Source organism: Pseudophryne corroboree, chromosome 4 (assembly GCF_028390025.1).
Source record: "Pseudophryne corroboree isolate aPseCor3 chromosome 4, aPseCor3.hap2, whole genome shotgun sequence".
NCBI lineage: Eukaryota > Metazoa > Chordata > Amphibia > Anura > Myobatrachidae > Pseudophryne > Pseudophryne corroboree.
In genome coordinates, this window is record NC_086447.1 from 680,867,968 (window position 1) to 680,886,571 (window position 18,604).

General features: G+C 46.9%; 1 protein-coding gene across 15 annotated transcripts in view; it reads left to right on the top strand.

Moving 5' to 3' along the window:
- SYNE1 (spectrin repeat containing nuclear envelope protein 1) overlaps positions 1–18,604 on the top strand; it is a 965,679-nt gene that overhangs the window by 716,070 nt on the left and 231,005 nt on the right. For 11 of the 15 annotated variants that reach the window (XM_063917854.1, XM_063917860.1, XM_063917859.1 and 8 more), the window contains 4 exons: positions 1,205–1,372; positions 4,697–4,858; positions 4,999–5,193; positions 12,022–12,195. In XM_063917854.1, the coding sequence (XP_063773924.1) occupies positions 1,205–1,372; positions 4,697–4,858; positions 4,999–5,193; positions 12,022–12,195 (699 nt within the window). The remainder of the gene's footprint in view (positions 1–1,204; positions 1,373–4,696; positions 4,859–4,998; positions 5,194–12,021; positions 12,196–18,604) is intronic. The other 4 variants (XM_063917855.1, XM_063917865.1, XM_063917857.1 and 1 more) reach the window with 2 other exon arrangements.

Here is an 18,604-nt window from a genome sequence, read left to right on the forward strand (position 1 = left end):
GGAGGGGGCGCAGAAGATTTTGGAGATATCTGCTGCGATCCCCTGTTTTTGACCACAAAAGTAGCCCCCATTCCGGAGCTTGGACCCTGTAGCTAATATCATCCCTTCTTATTCAATTACATTCTTCCTATTCTATTCTTATTGATCCCTTCACTGCTACCACACCGCAGGCAACATAGTAACTTAGGGCCTAATTCTGAGTTGATCGCAGCAGCAATTTTGTTAGCAGTTGGGCAAAACCATGTGCACTGCAAGGGGGGGGGGGGGGGGCAGATATAACATTTGCAGAGAGAGTTAGATTTGGGTGGGTTATATTGTTTCTGTGCAGGGTAAATACTGGCTGCTTTATTTTTACACTGCTATTTAGATTGCAGATTGAACACACCACACCCAAATCTAACTCTCTCTGCACGTGTTATATCTGTCCCCCCTGCAGTGCACATGGTTTTGCCCAACTGCTAACAAAGTTCCTGCTGCGATCAACTCGGAATTACCCCCATAGTAATAGTATTTGAGGTTGAATAGAGGCATATTGCCCATCGTGTTCAACCTGTTTAACCTTGGAACCTTTCAAAGCCTGTATGCATCTATGTCCATTTTAATACATCCTGGCTATCTATAATTTCCTTTCATGAATAGCATGATAATGGATACATTTGCCACGAGAAGACAGGGATACGATCTCACGTCTTTGCCGATAAATTCATGAGGAAAATAATTAATTGAACAAAAATAAGTTTTGCCAAGTGATTTAGTTGTATAAATAAAAATGATAGTTACACCTGTAAAATGGTATGTGGCTTCATGTTACAAAAATGTAATAAAACTATGACACGTTCATTATCACATGCGCCATTCCATATTATTTCAGTGTGAAGTTTACTCATTTAATGCAAAACTAAATAAAATATTTGCCTAAGGAAATAGATGCAAACTAATAGTGAATTCTATTGCAGATATAAAACAAGATATACAGTATGTCATGTTTTATGAATTAAACAGCATACAGTTTACACATACTGTACATTAATTAGCAACAAAACAATATTATTTTCTGTTTTCCCAATTCTGCCATGGAAGCCATTAAATGACACATTGCATGTCTGCATTCTCACTCTAGGCATACGGTAGCGTCTAGTGTGCATGCTTGTGATATGTTATCTGTTATCTGTTGAAAGTACTATGTTGTGCTTCATGCTCTTAGGACATTGCTTATTACCAGGCCTTATCTGCTGAACAATTGCAGACAGATGCTGCCAAGATCCAACCCAACACAGCTTCACCTCAAGAAATGTATGAGCCGGGCATGGAGACAGCTGCTAACGCCAAGTTAGATGACCTACAGCGATCCTGGGAAACACTGAAGAATGTGGTGAGTTTTTATCTATACAGGTTGTATGCAGCTTAATGTAATAATTGGGTAATATAACAAAGACTAACTGCAGTTTGCATAACATGGACTCTGACTCCTGAAACTATGCACCTACAGTACAAGCAGTTCTAACATGAATTAATGAGCAGCCCTTGTTCCTTATGGATATTACATAAACTTAGAATTCTATGAACCTTGCAACCATGAAAGAACAATAATTTCATTCATTTTTTTCCAAAAAGTGCTGTATAGTTTTCATTGTAATTTGCATTCATAAGGGAATATGCTAGCACAAAATAAAGAAATATTATTAAAAATATTATTAATGTTACGGTTTTGCAATGCGCCTGCTACAGAGCCGGTTGTACACAAGTATGGACAATGTAGAGTTGTATGCAACTTGCAGCTAAAGGGAAGTAACTACAGATGTGTCCACATACATCCGTCCTCAATACGCCATGCAGCCCGAGATGCCTGGCGAGAGGGAGCCACCAGGTCCCGTGCATCTGTGCTAACGTCGGGGGCGTCTTTTTTTGCCCAAAATGCTTTTAGTCGTAAGGCAATGCAGCTAGCTTGCACAAGGAGACTGGGCTGAGTAATTTGATATATGACACTTGTATATTGTGTGTGACTGAGTCTGTACACAGAGCAGAACAGAACTTGTATTGGAAAAAAGCTGCTGCTGCTACATTGTAGCACTTTGTAGCACAGATTCAGAGTCCTAGTTGCATTGCGTTGTGACTAAAACACATCCTCTGCAAATAAAGATGCAGAAACTATGCCTGACTCTAGAAGATTCTCACACGGCCTGGTGAGCCAAGAGGGGCTGGTTGGTGTGACTACAGCTTAGATGAATGAAGACATAATCTGTAGTTAGTAATGAGGTAGGTTAAATTAATTGACGTCATGTTGACATTTGTACGTACAAACAGAGCTGGATTACTGCCAAGGCGGTACAGGTGGGCTCCTAGGGCCCAGTGATACTAGGGGGCCTGGTGCCCTCCTGCAGCAGACATAATACATTACTTCATGCAGGGCCAAACTAGCAGCAGTTCAGCTGTGCATTGCATCGGACCTGCTGCAATGAAGGGGCCCTCAGTCGGTAGCATTATAATGAGTCAGACTGACTCATTATATGCCATCCGCCACTACGCTGCCAGTTACATAGAATAATCAGGGATGAGGATGCTTACTGGAGTTAGCCCTCCCTCCCCTCCTCCCTTTTTTTCTCCCTGACTCCGATTCTTCCTCTTGGAAGCAGTTCTTGCCTCCAACACCAGGGATCTGACGTCTCAATTGGCGCCAAATGTCAGGTGAGGAGTAGGGATGGCCAGCGGTCGGTTGACCATTGATAGCCACTATCGATGATACCATTTTGGGTTTACCTCGATGGTATAAAATCATTGACCGGTGAACCATCGATGCTTTCACCCACAGATGGTCATCCCTGCTCTATTTTTTCCTGTGCTGTGGGCCAATCAGAAGTTGGGGCGGGGCTTTGCAAGTAGCATTGGGGGGCGGAGCAAGGTCAGTGCTGAGGGATATGTGAGAGAGGTAAGTAGGGATTTGGATGTCTAGATAACAGGACAAGTGTATGTGGGGAAAGAAGAGGTGACCAGGCACAGGTGTGGGGTCTATAACAGCATAGTTATATATGAAGACAGTGCTGTTGCAAAAGGGATTTTTTTGCAACAGCACTTGACTAGGGCATCATGCAGTCTTAATTCGGCTCTGCATACAGGTGATTATAGAGTGGATTTATCAAAACTTGGAGAGAGATAAAGGTCTAACTAATCAGTTTGAGGTATGGCTAACCAGTGGCTCAGCAGCTTTTGAGAAACTACATATCCCAGCATACATTGCCACAGTTTTAGCATTTCCTAATAGTAAAACTGTGGCAGGGCATGCTAGGACTTGTAGTTTCACAAGATTTGCCAGGCCTGAGTAAGCTCTTAACGGTCATTGTAAAGTGACTGTTAGGAGCTGACTGATTGGTGCTTTAGCTCTCTGCAAGATTTGATAAATCTCCCCATATGTCTGTTTTCGTATATATATTTTGCACTAGGGATAGGGCAGATAAACGTGCACACTGATAATGATGGTTGCTATGAAAACCAATCAAATGAATTAGGGGAAGTCCGGTCATGCAGCTGTATACAACTCCACATACAAGCAAATATTTAATTGATATGTTTAGTAACAGTTACTTACATTGCACCAGCATATACTGGGTATTAACAGACAAAGAGGCCAGAGCGCCCTGCTCGAAAGCTTACAGTCTATAAACGTACGCATGCAGCTCCATGTGCGCAATGTGAGACCAATTACAGCCGTAATAACAATGTTGTTAGAAATGTTATACAAACAGTGCATTTGCCTTATATATGATTTCTAATGTACAGGTGTGTCCTTACTTAGCTTTGCTCTCAGCATGACACATTCATTAGAATGGCGCCATATATTGCAAGTGTAAAGTATTTTCTCACTGTAATCACTACTGTACTATACTAACTGTAACACAGCACTTTCAGTTTCACAAAATTTGCACAGATATTTGAGTAAACGTAGCATGTATTAGGGGAGAAGTAGTAGAGAGTGTGAAGACTAAGCAACATTGCTGTCTATACAGAAGACTGACAGTGCAGCTAAACATGTAAGAAGCATGTCATGCATATAATACTGTATTACGATCATTGTCAGTCTTCTGTTTAGACAGCAGTGATGATTAGTCCTCACACTCTTGGCTTTTTCACTAATATTCTGCTACTTTCCCCTAACATTATGCTAATTCTACACATATATTTGTGTGAATTATGCGAACTGGAAAGTGCTATTTTCTGGCATACTTCACACAGAGGGAAAGTCATGTTCTTAGAGAATTCGCATATTGGTCCTGATTCAGATGTGGATGGAATAGCTATCACTGCTGATGCCAGACTGGGTCATGTGCATGCGATAGACACCAAACATCAGTACTTAGTGGATCAGGACACAGTAACAACTGGATCTGAATGAGGTCCATTATGAACAGCCTATGACAGTGGTGGGGAACCTTTGGCACTCCAGCTGTTGTTGAACTATACATCCCAGCATTCCCTGCTACAGTTTTAGCATGGGCAAATAGCAAAACTGTAGCACGGTACGCTGGGATGTGTATTTCAACAACAGCTGGAGTGCCAAAGGTTCCCCATCAGTGGCCTATAACATGGCACACCACTGTATCCAGTAGAGTGACATAATACAGAAGGGTCTTTTGTACGATTTTAGCAAAGTTTAGTAAGAACACATCTGTAATAAACTGTGCACTGCTTTGTTCTCCACCAGATTAGTGAAAAGCAGCGGACTTTATATGAAGCTCTGGAAAGGCAGCAACGATACCAAGATTCTCTCCAGTCTATTTCCACCAAAATGGAGACCATTGAAGTAAAACTCAATGAGAGTCTGGAGCCCGGCAAGACCCCTGAAAGTCAGATGGCTGAGCACCAGGTCAGTTACATTTTACATGTTTAATGCATTTTAGATTCAATTAAATGGTTATTAAATGGTTATTTCCAATATTAATCCACTGACCTATGTATGATTGGCAGTTTATGCACCATTCACATCTCTTTTATGTTCTTCTCCAGGCTCTCATGGATGAGATTTTAATGTTGCAAGAAGAGATAAGCAAGTTACAAGCATCTTTTGCCGAAGAACTAGTGTCAGAATCTCTGGATTCTGAAACAGCGGATCAGTTAGCTCTGCAATCTACTCTAACAGTCTTGGCAGAGAGAATGTCCACCATCAGAATGAAAGCTTCTGGAAAACGTCAACTCCTAGAGGTGCAAATAATATTCCAGTACAAAGGAGTCAAAGTAAAACATAGATACATACAGTTTTAATGCTGGCATTTGAGGAATCTCACATACTGTAACTTGGCCATGTCTCCCTATATGCTTCACTATTTTTCTCTGACGTCCTAGTGGATGCTGGGAACTCCGTAAGGACCATGGGGAATAGCGGGCTCCGAAGGAGGCTGGGCACTCTAGAAAGATTTATGACTACCTGGTGTGCACTGGCTCCTCCCACTATGACCCTCCTCCAAGCCTCAGTTAGATTTTGTGCCCGGCCGAGGTTGGATGCACACTAGGGGCTCTCCTGAGCCCTTAGAAAGAAAGTATAGTTTAGGTTTTTTATTGTCAGTGAGACCTGCTGGCAACAGGCTCACTGCAGTGAGGGACTAAGGGGAGAAGAAGCGAACTCGCCTGCTAGCAGCCGGATTGGGCTTCTTAGGCTACTGGACACCATTAGCTCCAGAGGGATCGACCGCAGGCCCAGTCCTTGGTGTTCGGTCCCGGAGCCGCGCCGCCGTCCCCCTTACAGAGCCAGAAGCAAGAAGAGGTCCGGAAAAACGGCGGCAGAAGACATCAGTCTTCACCAAGGTAGCGCACAGCACTGCAGCTGTGCGCCATTGCTCCTCATACACACTTCATACTCCGGTCACTGAGGGTGCAGGGCGCTGGGGGGGGGGCGCCCTGAGAAGCAATAATAACACCTTGGCTGGCAAAAATTCCACAATATATAGTCCCAGAAAATACCCCTGCCAGAATATGGAAAAAAGCGGGAGAATAGTCCGCGGAAAAGGGGCGGAGCTATCTCTCACAGCACACTGGCGCCATTTCTCCTTCACAGATCCGCTGGAAGGAAGCTCCCTGGCTCTCCCCTGCAGTCTACACTACAGAACAGGGTAAAAACAGAGAGGGGGGGCACTAAATTTAGGCGCAGTATATATTATATAAAAAAGCAGCTATAGGGGACATAACTCAGTTAGTCCCTGCATTATATAGCGCTCTGGTGTGTGCTGGCATACTCTCACTCTGTCCCCCCAAAGGGCTTTTGTGGGTCCTGTCCTCATTCGGAGCATTCCTTGTGTGTGTGCGGTGTGTCGGTACGGCTGTGTCGATATGTTTGATGAGGATAATGATGTGGAGGCGGAGCAGATGCCTTTAGAAGGGATGTCACCCCCTGCGGGGCAGACACCTGAGTGGATGGGCTTATGGAAAGTAATGAGTGCACGTGACACCAGTGTCGACGACGATGAGTCTAACCTGATGCCCACTAAGGCCATTCACTGCATGATTGAGGCAATGAAAGAGGTGTTACACATTTCTGATATAACTACAGGTACCACTAAAAAGGGTATTATGTTTGGAGAGAAAAAACTACCCGTAGTTTTTCCCCCATCAGATGAATTGAATGAAGTGTGTGAAGAAGTGTGGGCTTTCCCTGATAAAAAATTGGTAATTCCTAAGAAGGTACTAATGGCGTTCCCTTTCCCGCCAGAGGATAGGTCACGTTGGGAAACACCCCCTAGAGTGGATAAAGCGCTCACACGTTTGTCTAAAAAGGTGGCACTACCGTCTCCGGATACGGCCGCCCTCAAGGAACCTGCTGATAGAAAGCAGGAGGCGATCCTGAAGTCTGTATATACACACACAGGCATTATACTTAGGCCAGCTATTGCGTCAGCTTGGATGTGCAGTGCTGCCGCTGCGTGGTCAGATAAACTGTCAGAAAATATTGACACATTAGACAGAGACACGATCCTGTTAACCATAGACCATATAAAAGACTCAGTCTTATATATGAGAGATGCACAGAGGGAAATCTGCCGACTGGCATCTAAAGTAAGTGCATTGTCCATTTCTGCTAGGAGAGGCTTATGGACTCGCCAGTGGACAGGAGATGCAGATTCAAAAAAGCACATGGAAGTGTTGCCATTTAAGGGTGAGGAATTATTTGGGGATGGTCTCTCGGACCTAGTTTCCACAGCAACGTCTGGGAAGTCAGCATTTTTACCCCATGTCCCCTCACAGCCTAAGAAGGCGCCGTTTTATCAGGTTCAGTCCTTTCGGACCCAGAAAAACAGGCGTGGAAAAGGCGGGTCCTTTCTGTCCAGAGGCAGAGGTAGGGGAAAAAGGCTGCAACAAACAGCAGGTTCCCAGGAGCAAAAGTCCTCCCCCGCTTCTTCTTCCAAGTCCGCCGCATGACGGTGGGGCTCCACAGGCGGAGCCAGGTACGGTGGGGGGTCGCCTCAAAAATTTCAGCGATCAGTGGGCTCGCTCACAGGTGGATCCCTGGATCCTGCAAATAGTATCTCAGGGGTACAAGCTGGAATTCGAGGCGTCCCCACCCCACCGGTTCCTAAAATCTGCCTTGCCGATTGCTCCCTCAGACAGGGAGGCGGTGCTAGCGGCAATTCACAAGCTGTATTCCCAGCAGGTGATAATCAAGGTACCCCTACTTCAACAAGGCCGGGGTTATTATTCCACACTATTTGTGGTACCGAAACCGGACGGTTCGCTGAGTCCCATTCTAAGTTTGAAATCCTTGAACATGTACATAAAAAAATTCAAGTTCAAGATGGAATCGCTCAGGGCGGTTATTGCAAGCCTGGACGAGGGGGATTACATGGTATCCCTGGACATCAAGGATGCTTACTTGCATGTCCCCATTTACCATCCTCACCAGGAGTACCTCAGATTTGTGGTACAGGATTGCCATTACCAATTCCAGACGCTGCCGTTTGGACTGTCCACGGCACCGAGGGTATTTACCAAGGTTATGGCGGAAATGATGATACTCCTTCGAAGAAAGGGAGTTTTAATTATCCCGTACTTGGACAATCTCCTAATAAAAGCGAGGTCCAAGGAACAGTTGTTGGTGGGAGTAGCACTATCTCAGGAGGTGCTGCACCAGCACGGCTGGATTCTGAATATCCCAAAGTCACAGCTGGTTCCGACAACACGGCTACTGTTCCTGGGTATGATTCTGGATACAGTCCAGAAGAAAGTGTTTCTCCTGGAGGAGAAAGCCAGGGAGTTGTCATCTCTAGTCAGATTCTCCTGAAACCAAAACAGGTATCAGTGCATCGCTGCACACGGGTCCTGGGAAAGATGGTGGCTTCTTACGAAGCAATTCCCTTCGGCAGGTTTCATGCCAGAATCTTTCAGTGGGACCTGTTGGACCAGTGGTCCGGATCGCATCTTCAGATGCATCGCTTAATAACCCTGTCTCCGAGAACCAGGGTGTCTCTACTGTGGTGGCTGCAGAGTGCCCATCTTCTAGAGGGCCGCAGGTTCGGCATACAGGACTGGGTCCTGGTGACCACGGATGATGGCCTTCGAGGCTGGGGGGCAGTCATACAGGGAAGAAACTTCCAAGGACTATGGTCGAGTCAGGAGACTTCCCTTCACATAAATATTCTGGAACTAAGGGCCATCTACAATGCCCTAAGTCAAGCAAGATCCCTGCTCCTACACCAGCCGGTGCTGATCCAGTCAGACAACATCACGGCAGTCGCCCATGTAAATCGACAGGGCGGCACAAGAAGCAGGATGGCGATGGCAGAAGCCACAAGAATTCTCCGATGGGCAGAGAATCATGTACTAGCACTGTCAGCAGTGTTCATTCCGGGAGTGGACAACTGGGAAGCAGACTTCCTCAGCAGACACGACCTCCACCCGGGAGAGTGGGGACTTCATCCAGAAGTCTTCCAGATGCTGGTAAACCGTTGGGAGAAACCACAGGTGGACATGATGGCGTCCCGTCTCAACAAAAAGTTGAAAAGATACTGCGCCAGGTCAAGGGACCCTCAGGCGATAGCTGTGGACGCTCTAGTGACACCGTGGGTGTACCAGTCGGTTTATGTGTTCCCTCCTCTGCCTCTCATACCAAAGGTATTGAGAATAATAAGAAAGCGAGGAGTAAACACAATTCTCGTGGTTCCGGATTGGCCAAGACGAGCGTGGTACCCGGAATTTCAAGAGATGCTCTCAGAGGACCCGTGGCCTCTACCGCTCAGACAGGACCTGCTGCAGCAGGGGCCCTGTCTGTTCCAAGACTTACCGTGGCTGCGTTTGACGGCATGGCGGTTGAATGCCGGATCCTGAAGGAAAAGGGTATTCCGGAAGAAGTCATTCCTACGCTTATTAAAGCCAGGAAAGATGTGACTGTACAGCATTATCACCGCATATGGCGGAAATATGTTGCTTGGTGTGAGGCCAAAAAGGCCCCAACAGAGGAATTTCAACTAGGTCGATTTCTGCATTTCCTACAAGCAGGAGTGACTATGGGCCTGAAATTAGGCTCCATTAAGGTACAGATCTCGGCTCTGTCGATTTTCTTCCAGAAAGAACTGGCTTCGCTACCTGAAGTTCAGACGTTTGTGAAAGGAGTGCTGCATATTCAGCCCCCATTTGTGCCTCCAGTGGCACCTTGGGATCTCAACGTGGTGTTGAGTTTCTTAAAATCACATTGGTTTGAGCCACTTAAAACTGTGGATCTAAAATATCTCACGTGGAAAGTGGTCATGTTACTGGCCTTGGCTTCAGCCAGGCGTGTGTCAGAATTGGCGGCTTTGTCATGTAAAAGCCCTTATCTGATTTTCCATACGGATAGGGCAGAATTGAGGACTCGTCCCCAGTTTCTCCCTAAGGTGGTGTCAGCGTTTCACCTGAACCAGCCTATTGTGGTGCCTGCGGCTACTAAGGATTTGGAGGATTCCAAGTTGCTAGACGTTGTCAGGGCCCTGCAAATATATGTTTCCAGGACGGCTGGAGTCAGAAAATCTGACTCGCTGTTTATCCTGTATGCACCCTACAAGCTGGGTGCTCCTGCTTCTAAGCAGTCTATTGCTCGCTGGATTTGTAGTACAATTCAGCTTGCACATTCTGTGGTAGGCCTGCCACAGCCAAAATCTGTAAATGCCATTCCACAAGGAAGGTGGGCTCTTCTTGGGCGGCTGCCCGAGGGGTCTCGGCTTTACAACTTTGCCGAGCAGCTACTTGGTCAGGGGCAAACACGTTTGCAAAATTCTACAAATTTGATACCCTGGCTGAGAAGGACCTGGAGTTCTCTCATTCGGTGCTACAGAGTCATCCGCACTCTCCCGCCCGTTTGGGAGCTTTGGTATAATCCCCATGGTCCTTACGGAGTTCCCAGCATCCACTAGGACGTTAGAGAAAATAAGAATTTACTCACCGGTAATTCTCTTTCTCGTAGTCCGTAGTGGATGCTGGGCGCCCATCCCAAGTGCGGATTGTCTGTAATACTTGTAAATAGTTATTGTTAACTAAAGGGTTATTGTTGAGCCATCTGTTGAGAGGCTCAGTTGTTTTCATACTGTCAAACTGGATATAGTATCACGAGTTGTACGGTATGATTGGTGTGGCTGGTAAGAGTCTTACCCGGGATTCTAAATCCTTCCTTATTATGTCTGCTCGTCCGGGCACAGTGTCCTAACTGAGGCTTGGAGGAGGGTCATAGTGGGAGGAGCCAGTGCACACCAGGTAGTCATAAATCTTTCTAGAGTGCCCAGCCTCCTTCGGAGCCCGCTATTCCCCATGGTCCTTATGGAGTTCCCAGCATCCACTACGGACTACGAGAAATAGAATTACCGGTGAGTAAATTCTTATTTTTTCCTATTTTAGTTTAGAAGATATGATTATGCACTATAGATGTGTCCTCATACACTATTGCTGCAGTTGCACCAAACAGCCCTTCTTGTCTCGTGCCACCTATGCAAGTCAGACTGCACCAAGTGTCTTGGTCACATAAATGAAACAATCAGTTGTGACAAAATCATTTGATGAGGCTGCGCTGATTAATTTTACTTTCACACGTGTGCGATTCAGAATCTGTGCTGTGGCTGCAGCTTCTTTTCACGCCAAGTTCCTTTGGACTTCATCTGCGACTTTGTAGATATGAAAAAGTAATTCCTGTTAGGTTAAAGTCATAGCCCGGCATCATTGGTACAGATTTAGTGGTGACTCACTGCATCTGTGGTGCGAATAAGGTGCAAATGTAACCACTTGCCTAGCATGGTCACATCAGATATGACCACTCCAGGCTGGGTTTTCCATGACATGGTCACTTCTCATGCGACCAATCAGAAAACCCACTGAATCTTCCTTCAGCTGCTGCTATCAGAGGAATTTCCCAGCCCCTCTGCTTCCTGGTTCCCTCCCCCCAGTGCCTGCCTTCCTGCCGATCATGGCTGATCGGTCAGCCCGGCAGTACCCTCCACCCCACAGCTGCAGACATTAGCAGCCACTGGGAAAATGTTAAAATGCAGCCCCTCATCTTTCCTTTGGACCCCCAGAGGCTACAGAGAGGAGCAGGCGTCAGTAAAATGTGAAGTTGTGATATTCTGACCATTGATTGTCCGATGTTCTGACCATAGATGATTGTGCCGATGTAAAAAAATATATTTTTTTAAATAAAATCGTATTTGAGATATTTTAAATACAGTAGGCGTACTTAACCTAGTTTAATCATAGAAAAAAAAACAATCATTTCTGAGCTGCTCTTGGAAAAAGTATTAAGTGGTTAAATAAAAAGATACTACGCTAGACAATACTTGGCTCACTCAGGCCAGACACCTCCTGCCATGTGGTGTATTGAGGCTTGAGGTATGATGGCACATCTGTAGTGCTGTGTCCTAGTGGGAACCAACCATGCTCTTTAAAAATAAAACCACCATAGAATACCAACAGAATCTAGCTACAGTATGTGTGGTTACTCCTGACCTTGCTATAGTTGGCACTCAGGTGTTTGCCATAGGAATATATTCAGAAGTGACAGGAAACTGACACAAATTATGTCATTAGGAGAAATTGAATGAACAGCTGGAAGAGCTGCGCCATGAGCAAGCCCTGCAGAGGTACCGCAGTGAAGCAGACGAGCTGGATCTCTGGCTGCTCAGCGCCAGGGCTACATTGGACAATGTGTTGCTTGCTTTTGAAGAACCCATGGATGTGGAGACACAGCTCATTGATTGCCAGGTAAAATACACCAGGTTTGGTAAAATGGCACCATATTTACTTTAATTATCTGGGAACCATATGTATTTTTTTTTAAACTATAAAACAAAACATACTTTTGCAAAGAGAATGTGAGATTAATGTAATGTGGTAAATTCCCCTCATTATCACAATGAGAAACATCATATTTAGCTGGAACACACTGTTGACTATTGTTTTCCCACTTTATTAAACACATAATTTATTAAAACACATCACCAAAAAACAATAATATAGCAATAAAAATATGAAAAATCTGGATGGCTTATACTTGATCTAATATGGATTTATACAGAATACTTTCATTCGTAACCATAGCAAAAAAAATAAAAAAAATAAAGTCACTTTAAGAAAATGTTTGTATTTGCTACCTGTATATATACCTCTAGGTCTGGTCAATATAGTATATCAATCTGTGCAAGATTTACTTTGAGGCACACTGTGTGTTTCAAAGTAATGGTGCCCATACACTTGTGCAATGCCCCGCGACGCGACATCGCAGGGCATCGCACCGGCAGTTCAGGTGCGATGAAATCGCACCTGAACTGCCAAAGTGAATACCATGCGATCATGCGATAGATCACATGGTAATCACGTGATGGGCACGTCACCGCCGAGTGGGAGTGGCCATCACACACCGCAGTGCGATATATAGCATGTGTTTTTAAAAACACATGTGATCGCACTGCGATTCGATAAATATTAAGTGCAGCACATACTATCTTGAGATGTGAGATTCAACCGGCGTGCCCGCACATCACGTCGAAAGGTACCTGAAATGTGCATACAATCCTTCGATTTCTCTCATAGATGCGGTCGAAATCGAAGGTTAGCACCGATTATCTCACAAGTCTATGGGCACCATAAATCTTGCACAGATTGATATAATATATTGACCAGACCTAGAGGTATATATACAGGCAGGAAATACAATATTTTTCTTAAAGTGATGGTATTTTTTGATTAAGAATGAAAGTATTTAATATAAATCCATATTAGATCAAGTATAAGCCATCCAGCTTTTTCATATTTTTATTGCTATATTATTGTTTGTGTTGATGTGTTTTATAATCTGTAGGAGATGATGAAATAAATAGTCTCCTGACTATAAACGAATCCTAGTCTGCAGCGCTTCCATACTGTATTTATATACTGTATTTGCTTTTGTTTAGTATCTCAAGGAGGATGAGTAAGCCTCCATTGGGAGCAGCAGGAAACTACGGATATTGAGTATTTGATTGGTGCCTGGTATTATAAAAACTTTTTTCCTGAAGTGTTCAAAGCTGATGATTATAATAAAGACAAACTATTATTAATATTATTCTTACTTTATGTGGGGGCCACAAGGGTTCCGCAGTGCCTAACAAAGTACATAAACAAATGAGCAGAACAAGAAAATGGTGACTTACAGTACAAGACATTGCAGGACAAGTACATGGTTTCTGAACATTGCTGCATCAGTGGTCATTACACTCAAATAAGCAGCAGGACAGCAGAAATCGAGGGTTAGGTGTCGTGGTAGGGATTATGGAGTAGATGATAGTAAGGGAAGGCAAAGCACATGAGGGAATAGGGCCCTGCTAAGGAAATCTCACATTCTATGATCCCTTAGGAAGGTAAATATTTTGGAAAGATCTATGAGATGGCACCACAATCCCTTTGGTGACGTGACACAGGGAAAGTTCCACTCTTCTAAACAGAGATTGCTGCAGCACCGCTTGCCCAAACTGGGTATCCTCTTTGGCCAGGGTATCAAATTTGTAGAATTTTACAAAAGTGTTCTTTCCCGACCAGGTAGCCGCTCAGCAGAGTTGCAAGGCCGAGACTCCACGGGCAGCCATCCAGGAAGAGCCCACTGACCTTGTAGAGTGGGCCTTCAGAGACTGAGGAACAGGAGAGGCTGCCGACACATAGGCCTGTTGGATAGTAAGCCTAATCCATCGAGCAATGGTCTGCTTTGAAGCAGGACAACCCTTTTTCTGCGCATCATAAAGCACAAATAAGGAATCCATCTTCCTGACCCGAACAGTGCGCCTGACATAGATCTTCAAAGCACGCACAACATCCAAAGACTCCGGAGGAGCCGAAGCGTCAGAACAGGACAGAACCACAATAGGTTGATTCAGGTGGAATGCGGAGACAACCTTCGGCAGGAACTGCTGTCTAGTCCGGAGCTCTGCTCTGTCCTCGTAAAAGACCTAGTAGGGACTTTTACACGATAAGGCCCCCAATTCTGAGATGCGTCTAGCAGAAGCCAGGGCCAATAACATCACTGTCTTCCATGTGAGGTACTTGTCTTCTACCATCATCAGAGGCTCAAACCAGGAGGACTGTAGCAATTTCAACACTACATCCAAAGGCCGGGGTGCCGTAGGTGGCACAAAGGGAGGTTGTATGTATAGTACCTCTTGTAAGAAGGTCTGAACTTCTGGCAACACAGCTAATTTCTTCTGAAAGAAAATTGAGAGAGCTGAAATCTGGACCTTAACGAAAACCCAGACGTAATCCCTTATCCACACCAGCCTGCGGGAAACGGAGAATATGTCCCAAGTGAAACTATGCAGGCTGATGCGTGCATTCCTCGCACCAAGAGACATATCTCCTCCAGATATGATGATAGTGTTTTGACATCACAGGTTTTCTGGCTTGCAGCATAGTGGCAACGACTTTTTTGGAAAGCCCTTTGTGAGCTAGGATGTTCTGCTCAACTTCCATGCCGTCAAATGAAGCCGCCGTAAGTCCGGGTAGATGAACGGCCCTTGCTGAAGAAGATCCTTTCTTAGCGGCAGAGCCCAAGGGTCTTCTATGGACATGTCCAGAAGAGCTGCGTACCACGCCCTACGGGGCCAATCGGGTGCAATCAGGATTGCTTGTACTTTGTGATGTGTGATCCGCTGGAGCACCCTTGGGATCAACGGAATTGGAGGGAATAGGTAGACCAGCCGGTAAGGCCAAGGCGACGTCAGCGCATCCACTGCACTCGCCTGAAGATCTCTGGTTCGCGAGCAGTAGCAGTGAAGTTTCTTGTTGAGGTGAGACGCCATCATGTCGATCTGCGGGTATCCCCACCAGTCAACAGTCTGTTTAAAAACCTGAGGATGTAATCCCCACTCCCCCGGGTGGATGTCGTGGTGACTCAGGAAGTCCGCTGCAATGAAAATTGCAGACAGCACTCTTGCATTTCTTTCAGAGAAGTATTTTGACACTTCTCACATGCAGGTCCTGCTTTTTGTCCCTCCCTGTCGATTGATGTATGCCACTGCCGTGGCGTTGTCCGACTGAACCTGGATCGCCTGATCCCTGAGTAGAGGGGAGTCTTGAATCAGAGCATTGTAGACAGCCCGAAGTTCCAGAATGTTGATCGAAAGTAGGGCTTCTTGGGCAGACCACCTGTCCTGGAACTGCGCCCCCTGGGTGACAGCTCCCCATCCTCTCATGCTCGCATCCCTCGTGAGGAGTATCCAATCCGGAATTCCGAAACGTCAACCTTCCAGCAGGTTGGAAGTGTCACGCCGCCGCCCCATCCGCCTTACTTACCTCTCCGGGCGCGCTGGTCCTCTCTGCGGCCGTCCTCGCTGGCGGCTCCCGTCGCCCGGCGTCTGGGCGGGTGACGTCATCAGGCACTTCCCACCAACCAGATGGTGGTGGGAAGTATAAATTCAGGCGCCAGGCCCTGCATCAGTGCCTGAGTATCATCAGTTCCCCAGGAGTGGTGATCGCCAGTCCTCCGTGCCTCCTAGCACCTCCGTGCCTCCAGCACCTCCGTGCCTCCGAGCATCTCCGTGCCTCCAGCACCTCCGTGCCTCCGAGCTTCTCCGTGCCTCCAGCACCTCCGTGCCTCCGAGCATCTCCGTGCCTCCGAGCATCTCCGTGCCTCAGAGCATCTCCGTGCCTCCAAGCACCTCCGTGCCTCCAGCACCTCCGTGCCTCCGAGCATCTCTGTGCCTCCAGCACCTCCGTGCCTCCGAGCATCTCCGCGCCTCCAGCACCTCTGTGCCTCTGAGCATCTCCGTGCCTCCAGAACCTCCGAGCCTCCAAGCACCTCCGTGCCTCCAGCACCTCTGTGCCTCAGAGCATCTCCGTGCCTCCAAGCACCTCCGTGCCTCCAGTACCTCCGTGCCTCCAAGCACCTCCGTGCCTTCAGCTCCTCCGTGCCTCCGAGCATCTCCGTGCCTCCGAGCACCTCCGTGCCTCAAGCACCTCCGTGTCTCCAGCACCTCAGTGCCGCCAAGCACTTCTGTATCTCCTTGCACAGTCAGTGCCTTCCACGTCCTGTACCTCTAATTTACCGTGCGTCCAGCAAACACAGGCTTCCGCACCGTGCATTCCAGTCACGGTTACTACTCTCAATCTTCCTGTTCTCCAGCCACGTTCATTATCATCTGTCTGCAGAGGATTCATCAGCCCTTTCAAGTTCTGGTTTTTCAGGAGATCTTCAATACCCAACACGTGCCTCCTGCCTGCTGTCCGAATCCTGTATGAGGAAAACCTACATTCGGCCATCTCTGTTGCGGCCCAGTTGTGGTTCCTCTTCCGATCTTCGGAAGATACCCCGAGTCCACAACAATTCCAAACCAGGTCAGTGATAGTATACTCAGGCCTCATGGACCCGGGGGATCGGAACACGGAATCAAGTGCTATCCAGAATCTGGCTTCCCGAGTACAAAGTCAGGAAGCGGCACAAGGTCAGGTGATGCAGTACCTCCAGGAGTTGTCCGGGCGTCTGGATCAGATTCAAGCATCCCTAGCCTCTGAAATTGCAGCACCAGTTCCCGTAGCCGCACCAGTTGCTGCTTCCAGCAATGTTCAGCCATCGGCCGGTGCCACTCCGCGCCTTCAGCTGCCTACTCCGTCCCGTTATAATGGGAATCCTAAAAATTGTCGTGTTTTTCTAAACCAATGCGAGGTACATTTCGAGCTACTTGCACATAACTTTCCTACAGACCGGTCCAAGGTGGCATGTATTATTTCTCTGCTGGAAGGATCTGCCTTGGATTGGGTGTCTCCATTATGGGAACGTTCTGATTCACTGGTTTCCAATTACCCCGAATTCATCACGTCTTTTCGAATAATTTTTGACGAGCCCGGCATCCGTTAAGGCTCCCGATCCGTGGGTCAGTATGTGGTTCATTTTCAAACCATTGCCTCTGAACTTCGCTGGAATAATGAGGCTCTGAGAGCTGCTTCTGGAACGGTCTCTCTGATCGCCTGAAGGATGAGTTGGTCACTCGGGAGCTTCCGGATTCTTTAGAGGAATTGATCTCTCTCTGCGTCAAGGTAGATCTCCGGATGCAGGAACGTGGAGGTGAACGTAGTCGATCGGATCGTTCTAGGTTCCGGCTTCCCCCTGCAAGGCAAGCGGTGGTCCCAAGTCCGGACGAACCCATGCAGATTAACCGATCCCGATTGTCTCCGGAAGAGCGACAGCGTCATCATGAGGGTAAACTCTGTCTGTACTGCGGAGCTGCGGGTCACTTCATCAAGTCCTGCAAATCCCGTCCGGGAAACGGGCAGGCCTAGCTTGTTCCGGAGGAGTCAAGTTGGGGGTTACGACCAAATCTTCTCCGACTTCGGACTGTTTGCTCCCTGTATCGTTAACCACCAAGGTTACTTCCAAGTCTTTTGAAGCCCGGTTGGACTCCGGGGCTGCGGGGAATTTCGTTTCTTCTCTCTGTGTCCAAAGCCTGAATTTGGAAGTACGGCCCATCGTACGGCCTATTTCTTTGACAGCTATCAATGGTACTAGGATATCCAAGGGTATCATAACAGGGCGCACGGTTCCAGTTAAACTACTGGTCGGGGCTCTACATCAAGAATATTTGGAGTTCCTGGTGATTCCGGAAATGCATCACGATCTGGTTCTCGGAATGCCTTGGCTCAAAATTCACAATCCCCATATCGATTGGAAGACCGCACAGATTCGGTCTTGGAGTTCTTTTTGTCACGCTAACTGTCTCACCCCTGTCTGTCTGCTTCGTGTTTCTACCAAGGCGGAGAAAGAACTTATCCCAGAGGCGTATCAAGAGTTCAAGGATGTGTTCTCGGAACAGGCGGCTGACCAGTTAACACCCCATAGGTCTTGGGACTGCCCCATTGACCTCATCCCAGGGAAAATGCCGCCCCGGGGTCGCATTTATCCTCTGTCCCTTCCAGAGACACAAGCTATGTCAGACTATATCAAGTCCAATCTTCACAAGGGATCCATTCGCCCCTCTATCTCCCCGGCTGGAGCGGGCTTCTTCGTGAAAAAGAAGGACGGGGGGTTAAGACCATGTATCGACTACTGCGGCCTAAATGATATTACCATCAAAAATAAATACCCCTTGCCCCTGATCACAGAGCTATTTGATAGAGTTCGTGGTGCCCACGTTTTTTCCAAGCTCGATTTGAG